The following is a 15,434-nucleotide window of genomic DNA, read 5'->3' as shown; positions in this document are numbered from 1 at the left end:
CCTGGGAGGCTGAGGGGATGCCGGCCCCCCTGGCCGGGCAGTGGCCCCGTGCAGGCATGCGTGCGCAGGCGTGCGCCTGGCCACGCTCGCACCATGAGCCCCGGCAGCCCGATTGCTGTGGCCAAATCTCCAGCTGTGTTTTACGCAGGCGCCTGCCCTTGCAAAACAGCCAGCTCGCGTTTAATGCCCACCCCACCGGGGCGGTCTGGGCTTTGGCTCCTGGAGCCATGCGAGACCCCCCCATGTGTTGCACAGGTCGCTGAGCTGGGCTGGAGGGGGGGCAGCGCTACCTGGGGCTGCATGTTTGTCAGTGCATTTTGTGTTTATTCAGTCCAACCTTGAAATTCCCTGTGGCCTTGCTTTCGGCCAGCTCTTCTGCACGGCTGCTGAGTGCATATTGCCCAGAGACCCCTGCAAATGCCCCCCCTTGGCAATGCCCCTCTGCAAATGCCCCCCCTGTGGGCTGCCCTGTCTGCAGTGCACCCCTGCAAGCTGCCCTCCGGCAATGCCCCCTCGCAATGCACCCCTGCAAGCTGCCCCCTCGCAATGCCCCCCTGCAAACTGCCCCCCGGCAATGCCCCCCCGCGCAGTTCCCCCTGCAGGCCGCGCCCTGCAGTCCCTGCCCTGCCTGCAGTCCCCCGCCCGGCCGCGGGGGGATGCTGTGCCTCCGGGGCCCCTCCCCCAGCCGGGTGGAGATCCATGACTCGGCGCTCCTCAGCCTGGGATCCTTTCCCTCGGTATTCCTCTCGCTGCCCTGCCGGGAGGGCGTCGATTGCTGTGAAACGCGAGAGAGGGGGAGGATCCATCCTATCGGCTCTCCACCGCCGCCGTGAGCGATCGAGTTGCTCGGCTGTCCGCGCGCGTGCGCAGTGCGCTGGGGCCGCCATTGCCGTCCTGTCAGTGCGGCGCTGGGAGCCGGCGGCAGCCAGGGCCGAGGTAACGGCGGGTCGGGGGGCGGCGCGGCGCCGCGCACGGGCTGCGGGGGGGCGTGGGGAGGAGCGGCTGGCGGCTGAGAAGCGGTGAGGGCCCAGGTTCGGCGAGGCCGAGCCGGCCCGGCCCGGCGGTGCCCTGGCAGCCCAGCGCGGGCCTGCTGGGTCCAGCGCGGCCGTGAGCGAGCGCGGCCTGCCCGTGTGCTCCCGTTGCAGCATGGAGTTCCAGGCCGTGGTGATGGCGGCGGGTGGCGGTTCCCGTATGACGGACCTGACCTCCAGCATCCCGAAGCCGCTGCTCCCGGTGGGCAACCGTCCCCTGCTCTGGTACCCCCTCAACCTGCTGGAGCGCGCCGGCTTTGAAGGTGAGGTGGGACAGGGGTGGGGGAGGAGGAGACAGGCTTCCCCCGGCCATCTCCTGCTGCGTTTTGCCTCTCCTCTCGTTCAGCCTTGTTGCTGTTGCCCTGCTGACCAGGGCTGTTGTCTTAACCACAGGTCCCTTCTCCACTCCAGAGCGAACTGTGACTGCTGTTGGCCCTTGTTGCATCCTTTCCCTAGTGCTAGCCTGCCTCTCTTTTGTCCCCCTCCGTCAAGGGTTTTTCTGTCGGTATGCTTTCACAAATTTGTTGTCTCTCCTAGTGTCGTTGGATATCTCTCCCTCATTTCATTCGCTGAATCATTATGGTGTGAGACTTGTGTCAGCTCCCTTGGGATGTCCTTTGGTTTGTTGTTCCAGTCTGGCCTGAAGTTCAGGGTTACTTGCTGTATTTGAGGCACTTAGACCTTTGTTATTCCTGCATGGAGCCAGGTGGTGGGTTTTGTACAGAACAGGACAGGGGGAACTGGCAGAACTCTAATGCTGTTCCGTGGGCCTTGTTTTCCTAGAGTACTGAAACTGCAGATAGTATATAGTGAGGTTCTTTAGCATTTTCTGCTGTAAGTTTTCTTTACCTTTTGGGTGATGGACCAAATCTTCCTGTGGTGTTCCCTATGTTACTTTTAGCACTTTTTCCTCATACCCTTCTAGCCTCTTGCTAGCCTCTTACTATTGTAAGAGTATGAAGGAATGGAAGAAAGTGTAAACTTAAGCTTTTGGGCTTAATTTTATTCATTAATAAACCTTTAATAATTTTTTTCATTTGGAATTGTTTTTTGATGGCTGTTATTGAAGTCTGCTTTCTGAATGTCAGTTTTCTTTATTTGGCTGTTCTCTCTTCTCTTTTTCCTTAGGATCATACTTTTATCTTGTGGTATGGACATATGGGTAGCTAAAAGCTGCTTTGCAACCATTTCTGTGCTTTACATGACTCTTTTTAGCTATTCAGAAATAGCCTTTTCCATTTGATGTTCTTGGTGGTGTTATGGTTGGATCTGTCTTCTTTCTTTTGGTTGTTATGCAGAAATCTTCAGCTTGTTTATCCCCTACTAAAATTTGGACCATGCAAGCTTGTATATGCATCCTCAGGGAGCTAGCTACCACCTTCCTCCTCTTCTCTTACTCCAGTGGCATGAATTCTCCCCCCCAGTTTTCTGTTGTGTCAGTTGGATCATAATTTTTATTACTTGTTATGAGTGTTTGTTCCTTTCTCTTTGTTTCTCATATGTGCCTATGCTGATTGGCTCTTTCCTTTTTGTCTTCCTTGCAAGTGCCTTGTCTCTCCTTTGTCCGCCTTACTGGATTTGTGCTGAGAGGTGGGAGTTCCTTCTCCATCAGTTATTTTTCTCCCCAGCTCAAGATGTTGCTATTCTGTTGCTTTGTGTAGGTTCTTCAGCCTGTTTTGAATCCAAGTTGGCATGTCACATGGGAGAGGGGAAGAACCTCCCCTCTTTCTACTACCAAACTGCCACACAACTCAAGTTTACAGTCTCTCCATCTTTTCTGTTAACAGATGCAGTATGACTTCAGTTTTGACCTATACAAATTGATTTTTAGTGTGTTTTCAGCTTATAACAGAAGCTTCCTAGGCTGATGGCTATGTTGTTTGCTGTATTTCTCTGCTAAAATCCCATAGGTTTATGATGTTATGGGTTGGTTTTTTTTTTCTGTTTCAAGGTAAACTGAAGATTTGAGTCTTGGGTTTTCCTCTTTTTCCTCTGGCCTCAAAAATTGGTTTCTTTTGTGGGTGGTAGTCTTTTCCATAGAGAGTTGTACAGGATTAGGATGGGCAAAAGACACATCTAAAGTGTCAGTGACATTAATGCAGGGTCTCATGGTGGCATTCTTCAGTTCATACTCTTTGAGGACATAGTTTGAGGTCACTTGCTAATGATAGAAAACATCTTTGTTGTGTCCTGCTAACCCTTGTGTCGCTTTACATCCCCAGTGTGTCTGTCCCTTTGAGTAAACTCCCCGCATAAAGGAGAGAGTGTTTTCATCTTCAGTAGGAATTGCATCTCTTTTGCAAGACTTATTACTGGCAAGAGATTTTGAGACTCAAGCCTTTCGACACTTCCATTAGGCTTCATAAATAAAAAATGAACGTGTCTTATTCATGATGAATACATTAGTGTCTTTGCTTAATCTTGCCCTGCTTTCTTCTGTCATAGAGGTCATTGTGATTACAAGGAAGGAAATCCAAAAAGTGTTAAACCTGGACACAAAAATGAAGCTGGATTTTGTGTGCATCAGTGATAACATGGACATGGGTACAGCAGATTCACTAAGGCATATTCACCAGAAAATTAAGGTATTGTTGGCTCTTTTTTAACCTTGACCAGAAGACATTTATTTAAAATATACTCTGCTCTTCAGAAGATCTGAGTTTTGTCTAGAGTGTCCTGGGGGAAATCAAACGGGATTCTAAATGACTAGAATTGACATCTAGGAAGGGTGGAGCAGGCCTAGGCTTGGCACTAGCTTCTTAGTGTTAGCTTCCTGGCAGGGTAATAAAAATGTTGCATCTGTTCATACAGTTTTTGGTGTGACATATGATAGCTGTTGTCCAGCTAATGCTTAGGAAAGTAGAGTTCTGCACAGATGTTCATTTTGCTTTTAGCTTAGGCAATAAACTGATATGTAAGGAAAACTAGGTTCAGTTCTTAGCCCCATGACAGGCTTACCTGTGCCATTAGGCAAGTGACTTACTCTATGCTTCAGTTTTCTGCTTCTCCTATGCTTTTGTTGGCTTGGTCACATTGTAAACTCTTAGATTAATAGTGCCCCAAATTTCATAAAGGGCTGCTTTTCACAGTTGGGTGCTGTTTTAGTAACTATGTACTGTATTTTAACTGCTAACTATGTATGTAAAAATACTCCCATGTAAGGCTGAAATGCTGCTTGGAGTTCTTGCCAAGATGAGGGGTGGAATTTTGTTTTTGTGGTTGTCATACATAACCTTTCTGATTTATTCCTAGTCTGTTTAGGTCATCTTAGCCAAATTGTCTGTTTAAATAAATGTTGCAACAGAATACCAATGGACCATTTAATGTCCTGAGGTGTCTTTTGTCTTCAGACTCTTTTTGAAGGTAATAAACTGCAGGATAACAGGCTGTGTACTCCTGAGAGGAAAGCACCAATAAAGACAAGATGAGACTTAGCAGGAAAATGTGGGTGTCTGGATGATATAATGAGAGTTTTTTGGCCGGGGATTGATGCACAGACTAGCACGATTCAGTGAGCAAAGAGAAGGTATAAAGAGAAGAAGCAAAATCAACAAGATGATATTTTAACTTAACTGAAGGTTTCTGTCACGTGAAGAATTGCGCTCTGTCACAACTCAGTTTGGTATTATTTTTAAATGTGTGTATGCAATAAGGAAACAGCTGTCTGCCCTGCAAACTGTGACCATGGTCTTACAGTTTTATTGCCTGATCAGAGTGATAAGTCCAGCTGTCTGGTTAGATCTTTTTTTGGCAATTCTGGCAACTTTGCTGAGGAGGCCTGAGGGATGACAGCGAAGAGTGTGAGGGTAAGAAATAGAGTAGAAAATGGACTGTTTCTTCTGAGGAGAGACAGTGTTGGTTTGTGTTTATTTTCCCAAAAAAGACTTAGAGAAGATGGGAGGTAATACTGGGAAACGTACAACTTTTCAGTAAACTATGTATGAATGTCAGCAATTGTTTATGCCCTTTTTATTCTATGTCTTGATTGTCTGGCCAAAGAGGAGATAGCGCTCTCTTATTTGAAACATGCCTATACTAAGTTCTTGAGCAAATTGCTGTGGTGTGTATTTTGGAGTCATTCCATTAGTAAATGCATACCACTTGTATACTTCTTACAGGATATACCCTCTCCTGTCTGATATAGGTGAGGGAACTGCACAGTATAGGCAGACGAAAAGCTGCAGTATGTTGACTATATCTATGGTATAGCAGGAGAGGATTCTTGCTGAAGAATGAATTCCCCTGATGAAAACAACTGCTGCTTGTGGCCATAGTTTGCTGGCAGACTTTTTGTAGCCCATGCCAAAAGCCTCATGAGGAGCTTAAACTGGTTGCTGAAACTTTTATTTGTTGCAAATTGAGTTAATTGCCTGCAGACAGAAGAGCAAGTATGCTCAGTAAAAATGAGGTAACATGGCACAGTATAGACAGCTTGCCTGTGTGCAATGCAAGTGACATGGAGTGAAGCCAAGATTATAACTGCGCTGTAAGAAATATGTCTAAGGCTTGCTGAATGGCTGATCACAAATCTTGAGATGCACATAGGTACTGAACCACTCTAAAGCATAAAATCTCATGACTTTCTGCTTTGTCTTGTATTTAATTGAGGGGATTCCACCTGTGTAGCATTGTTGTTCACTATGCCTGCTTTAGCAGGCTTTTTTGCCGTGTTGCACCTTCATCAATAAAATTTGATAGTGTAGAGATTAGATATTGAGATTAGATTTACAGAATTGTATTCAGTAGTAGCGTAAGAATGCATGTGTGCAAAGCTTATAAGGGCTAAGGGAAGACAGTTTTCACTTTGTTTCATCACTTTTTCGTGCTAACTTTTTTGGGCAGATGAGACTGCCTCTGTTCATAGCAGCAAGCAGCTGACTCCACCAGACTTAGTGTTTCCTGGTTGTTCAGAAGTTGCAAGAGAGCAAAGGAAACCTGTTCAAGTTTCCTGTTTGCTCTTTGCCCACTCTACACACACAGGCTTTTTTGGACATCTTTACTTCAAGAGTTGAGGTAGTAGATATGTGCTCTTTGCCCTACTGGAACTCTTCCTGTTATTTTTGGCTGTCTCAGCCTACAACTGATTGACAAGGTGGCTGCTTCCTTAGGTGTTTTATATTCGTTACAAGTCTGAATGTATCCTTTTCTTGGATCCTTCCCACAACAAAGACACTGTGCTAAACTTACTTCTTCATAATGAGAAGTAATGAACAACAAAAGACTTGGTCCTGTAAGTTCTACTTCATGCGTTCCTAGGCCTGAGTGTCAGACTAACCTGTTCTTTGCCAGTAGTTACATAATTGACTTGTTCCTGTGTTGTTTTTAAGACATTCGATTCTGGTGTCTGAATAGCTAACACCAGTAGTAAGTTTGTCTTCACAATTCTTGGCCTGAGAACTGAGGCTTAAAGAGATGAAGTGACATACCTAGGATCATTTAAAAAGATATGTAACAGCACTGGAAACTGGACACCTATCTCAAATCTTTCATGGTTTTATGCACAAGATCATCAGTCTTTACTGTGTGCACATTGCACACTGTTCCTCCACCTTGACAAGGCCAGCAGGACAAGAGATTAAACATAATTGCTTTTAATGGAAACTGCTGGAACAGGACTGTAGTAGAGCTGCAGTCCAATTTCTGAACCACAAGTGCTTTTTCAGTGTATGCTAGAGTATGACTTTAAAATGGTCCTCAGTGTGGTATTGTGTTGGTTTAAATGTAAGTAACTGAAAACTCATTTTGCAACATACACGGTAGAAACTGATAAAGAATTTTTGTGTCTGTTCATGTTAAACTTTAATTGGGTAATGACAATGCACAACATTGATAAGTGTTTTATTAACATCCAGCACCTAAAATGACATGATCAAGAAGCAAAAAGTGCATGTAGCAGTTATTCATGTGCCTCCTAAATGTTTCCTTTTATATGAGGGTATGAAAACAATTGAAGAACTTTGTGACAACTATTGATCTGAACTTTTAATTGTTTTCCTGTCTACAATCCCAATGTTTCCTAGAATGCTGTCAGTTTGGGGATACTGATATAGTCTGTATACTTTATAGCAGTTTCTATGGCTATGATTTTAAGGTCTGTTCTTCATGTTTTTGGTATACTTCCCATATCACTGTCAGTGTCATTCTTTTGACCCTTTAACACCCTAGTTTTCTACCCATCTTTTGCAGGACTAGTAATGGGTAGCTTTTTTAAAACATGAAAATGGTGAAACTGCAAAGATTTAATTCTGTTTTCATTATCTATAGGGTTAGAAGTTATAGAACACAGGCTGTCTAGACTTGTAGTTGGTGGTATTATAGTACTGCTCTTGTTGAAACTGCTGCTTTATCACCATTGGAGTGTTTACAAGTCTCTGTCACCTGATGATCTATACTGATGGGAGAGCCTAAAAAGGTTAAACAGAGAGACAAACTGGTCTTGCATCCCTCTAGGTCTGGATGAAAAATTGATGAGCTTCCCTGGTCATGAAGGCTATAGTGAGCTGGCCTGTCCCAGATGGGTTACTTTGTTTTGTCAAGAAGCTGGTATATAGAGGAATTTTTTTGTATTTTGGAAGATGAAGGTGCTACCTTTATAGCTAAGTAAATTCATTATAGGAACATCAATTTCTGTGCCTTCTGATTTCCATTTTTCTTTTGGTCATTTGCATATGCAATTATACCAGAGTAGTTCTGAAGTAATTTACTTAATGAAAACTCCAGTACTTGAGCTGCTGCTGTATCTGCAGCATGGAAGCGAAAGAAGGTGTGGATCCAGCAGTACGCAGGACTTACTGGATGCAAAAAGAGGCACTACAGTAGACGTTTTCTGCTCACTGTCTGGCAGGTTCTGAAAAAGCTATGTAAAGTAGTGGAACGTACTCTTCACTAAATATTTTAAAGACAATAAAGAGATATGGCAAACCAAGCAGCTTTGATGGATTATAACAAGGAATAAATAAAGCAGTTATATCCTTAGATTCCCAATTGTTAAAGCATTGCAGGCATGGGAAGCGCATAGCTTTTGTGTGCTTTGTCAAGGTGCCTGTAGAGTTTGTAAGGGGGAAGAAGTAATCTGCTTTCCTAAGAGTCAGTTTCTCTAGAAGATAAACTTTCATTTGGGACAAATGGGAAAACAATTTGGATGTAGGGATGGCTTAAGCCAGCCATGGTCAGAAACAATTAAATACTTCTTCCACAGAAAATGAGAAAACCCCAAACTTACTATGAATTTGTCTTAAATTCGCCTCACATTCTTTATTGTGAAAGTATGTGGTGTTTCAAGATTAAAGGCTTTTAGAAGAGATCAGTGTTGGGCACATGTTAAAAACAGTATGACTGTTCAGCATACTGCTTTAAGCCATGAGTGATGTTACAGGTGTGACAGCAGGTGCTTAAGTAGAACTTGTTAACTTCTACATCCCTTTTTTAGCATCCAAACCCTGCCAGCTTCTGGGAGCAGTGTGGAAGTGTTTTTTAATCTTTTTTAACTTCTGTTTAAATCATATAATATTGGTTTCTCCTCAGTAACTATCTCCAGTCCTTGTTTCTGGTTTTCTTTGGAAAGCAGAAACGGCTGGAGCATTCAGATGATTTGAATCTGAAAAACAGGGACATTAGTAAGAGCCCTCACAGTGTCAGTGTTGCTACCTGATATGCTTTTCAGCAAGAGAAAAGATGCAAGTGCTGTCTACAGCAAGCAGTAGAAGATGATGCAGTCTTGCTTTGTAGGCAGCTCAGCTTGCAGTGGTGACTTTTTATCATAATTGTGGGCAGTAGACTGCCTCTTAAAATGTTAGCTTCTTTTGATGTCTCCTGAAATCTTACGTAATGTAATCCCCTAGCTTACTTAGGAAGGCTTTTCCTCTGTAGCTGGTGTTAGTACACTTTTTTTCGAGTTGTACCGTAAAGCCTTCTAATACGTCTGTCAAGGCTTTTGTAGGGTCATTCTCTCCTATATATTTCTCTGACTTCTTCAGTCTAATTTTATGTCTTCAGCTATTTGGCTTCTACCACCATTCTTGAGGGACTTCTCTCACAGTTTAGGAGACCTCCTTCAGATGATTCACAGGATTGGTATGTAAAATATGTGTGCCATGGCCTGCCATATTATTGCACAGTAATAGTGTCAAGACTTTGGTAATACAGAGTTCCCAATGTTGGGGATTAATAACAAGACATTCTGTTATGAGCTAGGAACCCAATAGTAAATTACAAAGTCCCAGAATGTACTCACTGAATGCGGGGTGATTGTGAGCATGAAAAGGTAAATGCAAGACTAGAATATATTGGGAAAGTATGTTTCAACAGAGATGAGAAATTATTAATGCTGTTGTTCAAGGCAGTGGCAAGATTTTGCCTGGAATACTCTACAGGTGTGGAACTCAAATGCATGCTTAAAATAAGGTGAATTCAAACTGGAACAGATGCAAAGAAGGACTGCTGGAACAAGGAGGAGGAAGGAGAGTTTGTATTATGAGTTTGACTTATTTCTGTGGCAAAATCAAGGAAATGTACTTGTTCTCAGTATTTTGGGAAAGGGGAACATGCACTAGGAAAGCAGATAAGAGATTCAGGATTAAATATAATGGGGGAACAAATATAAATGGGTTTAAATTTGCTATGAAAAAACGTAGAGTGAAAATTACAAAAAAGTTTCCATCAATCAGAGGAGAATAGGGTTATGGAAGAGTCTTCCAGAAGGAGTAATCAAGACAAAAAAAAATCCCCTAATTTTAAACTGGAGTGAAGGGTTTTTTTGTTTTTTTGTTTTAGTTTTTTTTTTAATGAACTAAGTAATTTGATACCTGTAATGGCAGGAGGCTAAGCTCTGACTCAGGAGACCTCTTTCAGAACTGTGTTTCTGTGACCTTCTACTTGTACCATTCATCAAGCTGCTGCAGAACTTCTTATGGGTTGTAGGTTATTGCTGACCAAAAAAGAAAAAAAAAAAAGTCATTGTAACTTACAAATGAGTTCCTGTGAAATTTAAGCCTAATACTTGGCCATTTTGTTTTAGTGCCAAATTTTACCAGACCCAACAGCCGCTGCCTGGCACCACCTCTCAGGCTGGGGCCTCTCCAGGCAGCAGGTTGAGAAACCTGGTTAAATCATGAATCTGCATTTCAAGCTGAAGTGGGAGGTTGATTGGGTGTGCCTGGATCAAGCATTTGTCTTCACCGAGTCTATATTATTTTCACCTTCTGTTAAGCTCCCTTGTGTCACTCAACTATACTCTAGCCAGTGATTAAAATGTGGCGTTCCAGCAGAGTAATAGCAATGGAACAATTTCACATTTTCCTTCCTTGATGAGCCCTTAGTTGCGTTAATGGAAGCCCTGACTAATATGCTGTGAACTAATCAGCATGCCTTCTGCTACTGTCACTGGTGAGTGCTTGCATATGAAATGTTTCATATCAGGTGGTCCACCTGCTTTTCGCTGTTTCAAAAAGTAAGATTTGAAAGTAATATAGCTCTTAAAGCAAAGCAAAACAAAACCTAAAAGGCTGCCAAAAAGAAGAAGGAAAAAAAAAACCTTTCTTTGAACAAATAAACAAAGATCGAAACTCCAGATCTTCCTGGTATGTGCATCTTTGGGAGCCATGTTGTGGAAAGTGTGATGTCACGGTGGTGGTCTGTATGCTGCTGAGGGTCACTGATCCGTGTAGTCTTGGACGGCATAGCTAAGCGCTTCACTTCCTCTGTTGAAAAATCTCCTTTCCAAACACATGATGTAAGTAAGCTTGCTGTAATGGCTGGAAGGTGGAATCTGAATCCTTCTGGTACAGCTGAGCAGCGTTTGGTGAGCATGGAAAGAAAAGCTTCAGTCCCCATAATATGTGGCTATGTATTATTGTACTGTCAGTGGAAATTAAAAAAAAAAAAAAAAAAAAAAGAATGAAATGCATTTGTAAGAGGTGAACAAGGTCCGTCTCCCTGTGAGCAAGACAACTAAACGTTGTATTCATCTATTTGGAATAGTAAAAAGTATCTCATCAGTTTTTTCAGTAGACTTGGTGGCAAATACTGTTTACTGTGTCTGCCTAAATTGCAAATAAAAGTGCTCTCTTGCCAGCTTTTTTGTCTCTGCTTTTCATGGTGGTGGTAGCACACTGCATGGGGAAAAGCAGATGAGTCAGGTGGCAGCACACAGGGTATGTAGCATCTTGTCTCCAGCTCTACCTCTGATTCAGTCAGGGTTGAAAGTTACCACCATCGAGGTACTAGGCAAAATTAATTGCTAATTAACATGCCCAAGTCTCATTCCCAAAGCACAGCTGACTGTCATAGTAAAAAGCCCACATACTGGCAGGTACTCAGACGGGTGCTGGTAGGAGTGAGATAGCACTGCCTGATTGATACCTGCTTGATGAATTATGTTCAGGACTCTGCTCTGATTGTTATTTTTCCTGGCAGTGAGGGAGTTAGAGAATTCAACAGTTTTTTTTCCCTTTTTTTTTTTCTTTTTTGAAGTTACTCAGCTTTAAAAGCATGTAGTTAATTAATTTTTTTTCTGCCAGTATTTGCTATGGATCAGGGTTAAAACAGCAGAAGTTTGAATGAGGCAATTAGCTCTGAAGGTTAGGATCCAGACTGGTTATTAGGGCATTTGTTCTTCTGTGCACTGTCAGCTTAGAGTGATGCTTCCTATTATGTACACAGGCAAAAAATATGCAAAGACTTTAGGCATTTTGCAGTAAGAGTCACTGACAGACCTGAGATGCCTGTCAGTTCTAATTGTTGCATCTCTCACTGCGTGTCCTTATCCTTTTCAAGCTCCTGGCAGCTCCAGTGCTATGCTTATTATGTTAACCAATACCTCTTGTTTCCATGTGGAAATTAATTGTCACCATTTCCCCCTGTATTACAGTATATGTTTTCATTCAGATCCTCAGTGTGCTTTCTGATGAATTGCACAAATTTTGCCTATTTTAGTTGCAGACATAGTAAGCTCTTTGCACATGTGTATAATTAAAATCATTTTCCTAAAAGCATCATGGTAAAAGTCTCCTGTTTTCTGTGAGCTACTCGGACTTTTCATTGTGTGGATGTAAGTAAAGTTAGTGTACTTTTTTTTTAGTTATAAAAGATGTTTTATTTTCCCTATTTAAAGCATATACAATCTTGTATAAGTAATTTTGTGCTATGTGTAAGGGGGAAATTAAACCTTTAATATAGCTAATCTCAGTAAACAACATTTTGCACTTTTTTGCTTTAAAATTGTAGCTTTCATGGGTACATGAAGGCAAAGAAGAATTAAGTGCCCTTTATTATTTTATCAGGCATTGAAAACCTTTTACATTGATAAATCAGAATCAAGTTTATAGTTACCAAAGCTGTTCTGTGATGAATGTTCAGAGAAGTGGTAAGTCTATATGAAGTGAATTTGGTCATTTTATTTCCTAAGAAAAGATAAAGTTTTAAGAGTGTGGAGGGAAAAATGTTGGAGAATCAACATCTCAAAGCTGCCATCTCTCCTTGGTGCTGTCAGTGGAGAGGCCAGAGATGTGGTGTGAACGGACATTGAAGACCTAACTGTCCCCGTGCACGAAGGGAGGTGTGAAGGCGTCTCTGATGTCCGTGTCTGCCTGGACTCCATAGAGCAAGAGCTGTGTAGGGTACTGTTTGGTGTTCTTAGATGACGTCCTTGTTTTAAACTTTAAGTCACCTTCTGGTCTGAAGTTTTATTATTTTTTGACTTGTAACTTCTGATCTCCTTAGCCCTTCCCCATGAGCAGGGCCTCCCTGGTGTCAAGTAGGGTGATACTTGCAAGGAGGTGTTCATTTGCATCTCCTTCTGGAGTAATGTTCCTTCCTTTCTATCTGCAGCCTTTTTTCTTTGTTTTGAGCCTGGATGACTTCTATTTATATATTTCCCCCATGACTAGATGGCTTATGGATCTTGATAGCCCTTCTTTCATCTGAAGTTGGGACATTTCTTGGCAATTGTGAGCTGTACAGCTGCCTCAGTTATTCTGCTGCAGGTGATGTTTCTTAGTGAGTATTCATCCCTCAAAAGACAGGATGGAATTGTTTAGATCAAAGAAAATTGCATGTGTTAAGTATGTAATTCCAGTTATTGGGGGATGTGGAAGGCAGCAGTTGCCAAACATCAACCCATGGACTTACTGTGCTAAAAAACCTCTGTTGGTTTTGCAGCCTGGTACAGTAGTGAGATCCTAATAATAACAGGAATAGTAGGATAACAGGAAGGAGGTGATGTGAACAGTATGGGCTTTCCTGGAAGGTATCATTTTGTTCATCTCCTTTTTTCTGTCACTGTTGGCTTTGTTACTTTGTTGAAACCATAGTGAAGATCAGTAGATTTGTGAGATGCCTGGAATATCATTTTGTGTTACACATTCATGTCATGTTATGTTAATCAGAAAACCCATGTAGGTTATGGGATTTGTTTTTTTCTGTTTGTTTTTTGCTCTTTTTTTTTTTTTTTTTTTTTTTTTTTTTTTGAGTTGTGTACTGAAAAGGGAAAGACCATCAGATTTCCATATTTTCTTGAACTGAATTTAGGCATTTTCTTGTAGTATACATTCTATTAGCTCCTTTGGGAATATGATGAGGATTTGGGGTGTAGACTAACAGTGCTGGAAAACTCAGTGGAGATCTTGAAATCTTGATAGCATATTAGTTACAATATTGATTACTGCAGACCAAATATCATGGAAAAATTGGAGAGATGCTAGAGGAGAAAAAATATGCCTACACAGTATTAGATGGGGAATAGCAAAGAAATCTAGGATTCAAAACCGTAGGTTGCATTATATATTATACATCTTAAGTATTCATACTCTTGACTTATTTTTACATAACATGGCATGACTAGTTTTTATAGGAAAAAACGTGAACAAAGCTAATCATGTTTCACTGCATGTGGGCACTCAGGCTACTATGAAGTGACAGTGCCACTGAGTTGTGTTTCAAAGTGGCTGGTTCTGTTGAGCCTGTATTTTGTGGAGCAGATTAGCATTTGTGTTTTCTGTTAGAGCTGGGTTGATACTGGATTTTGTGTAAAGACTTTTTGCACCTTGGAGGGAGAGTTTAACACTAGCTTTTATTTAAGATCAAATGAATATTAGCTATGGGATGGCAGAACGATTCCTGAGGACATGTGCTGTATGTCTTGGTTTTCATTAATATTCTGGTTTGAGACTGAAAGGAACTATTATGAGCCTCTAGTCTATAAAGTAATTTGCACAGAGTAATTAGGGCTGTTAGCCCCAAAACTTGTGGATGAGTTAGAGAATGTTTTTCTGAAAGATAGCAGGTCATTAGTCACATGCTTGTTGAGGAAGAGTCTATTAAACCCTTTGGTGTTTTATTCTAGATGATATTTATTATCACTCTGAAAACACTTTGTCTTTTACTTCCAGTTTGAACACTGCCGATTCTGATTTCTAGCCATTGAAAACAGTCATGCCTGCGTGGTGTTGTGTTGCTGAAATATCCTTTGCTGTTTAGGTAATTGCAGGCTGTGGGCAAAGGCCGTCTTTCTCTTCAATAAGTTGAGCCGTTTGAGCTCCATTAGGACTACTTTTTATTGCTATTGTTTGTATGACTACAGCACCTGACTGCCTAAGGCTCTGCTTACATTAAGTGTTAAGCCTGGGCTTGAGCTCTGGGCTTTGGCAGCAAGCCTGCTGAGCCACTGCTGTTGAGATTGGAGTCTGACTGTGGTATTCACCTTTCTGTTCATGTGAGGCAGAGTCCAAGATCAGCTGTGCAATGGGTCTGTTAGTGCTGCTGTCCAGGTAGTCCTGGAAACCTTCCTTCCATGAATAGGAGTGACGAGGAGAACTCCGTTTTTCTCTGGAGTTCTTCTGTCTGCGAAGAAGGGATCTGGCCATGCTGTACATTGAGCAAAGGGAGAATTCAGCTTGCCAGGCTGACCCTCCATGAGCTGGTGAATTCTGGGCCTGGATTATGCCATGCTCAAGCCCTAGATCAGGCTTTTAACAGTTTGTACAGGAGACAGATTTGGGCTTCTCCCCTGAGCTTTAGCATGTGTGGCTCTCATGAGTGATGGTGTTCTTGTTCTGGATGCCTTGCCTTAAATAGGGAAAAACAGTCTCTTCCATAGGGTGCTTCTAATCTGAACGCAAATCCAGGAGATAATGCTTCCCTCAGACAAATGAGGAAGCATAAAGAAACAAAATAGTATGTGTCAGTATGTTAGTGCAGCATCCCAGCGTACTGGTAGCCTGATGATTGTCAGTTTTCTGTAGGTGTAACAGTAGCAGAGTTCTGAAAAAGATGTTAATGATAAATACTGTGCTAGCCTGCAGGTGTACGCAGAGCACTTCTTAGATATGCCCTGGCAGGGAATAAAACCATGTCCTTTAGAAATTACAAGTAAGTAATACACTTGGCATACTCTGTTGATCTAAGAAA

At 42.2% G+C, this 15,434-nt stretch overlaps 1 protein-coding gene across 1 annotated transcript in view; it reads left to right on the top strand.

Moving 5' to 3' along the window:
• Positions 1-813: 813 nt before the first annotated feature.
• The window catches only part of EIF2B3 (eukaryotic translation initiation factor 2B subunit gamma), a 100,826-nt gene continuing 86,205 nt past the window's right edge, over positions 814-15,434 (top strand). The window contains exons 1-3 of the mRNA XM_026104345.2: positions 814-936; positions 1,146-1,294; positions 3,477-3,616. Coding sequence (XP_025960130.1) covers positions 1,147-1,294; positions 3,477-3,616 — 288 coding nt within the window. The 5' untranslated portion in view covers positions 814-936; position 1,146. The remainder of the gene's footprint in view (positions 937-1,145; positions 1,295-3,476; positions 3,617-15,434) is intronic.

This window comes from Dromaius novaehollandiae, chromosome 8 (assembly GCF_036370855.1).
Source record: "Dromaius novaehollandiae isolate bDroNov1 chromosome 8, bDroNov1.hap1, whole genome shotgun sequence".
Lineage (NCBI taxonomy): Eukaryota > Metazoa > Chordata > Aves > Casuariiformes > Dromaiidae > Dromaius > Dromaius novaehollandiae.
The sequence above is the reverse complement of the archived record's forward strand: the minus strand, read 5'-3'. Positions and strand labels throughout refer to the sequence as shown.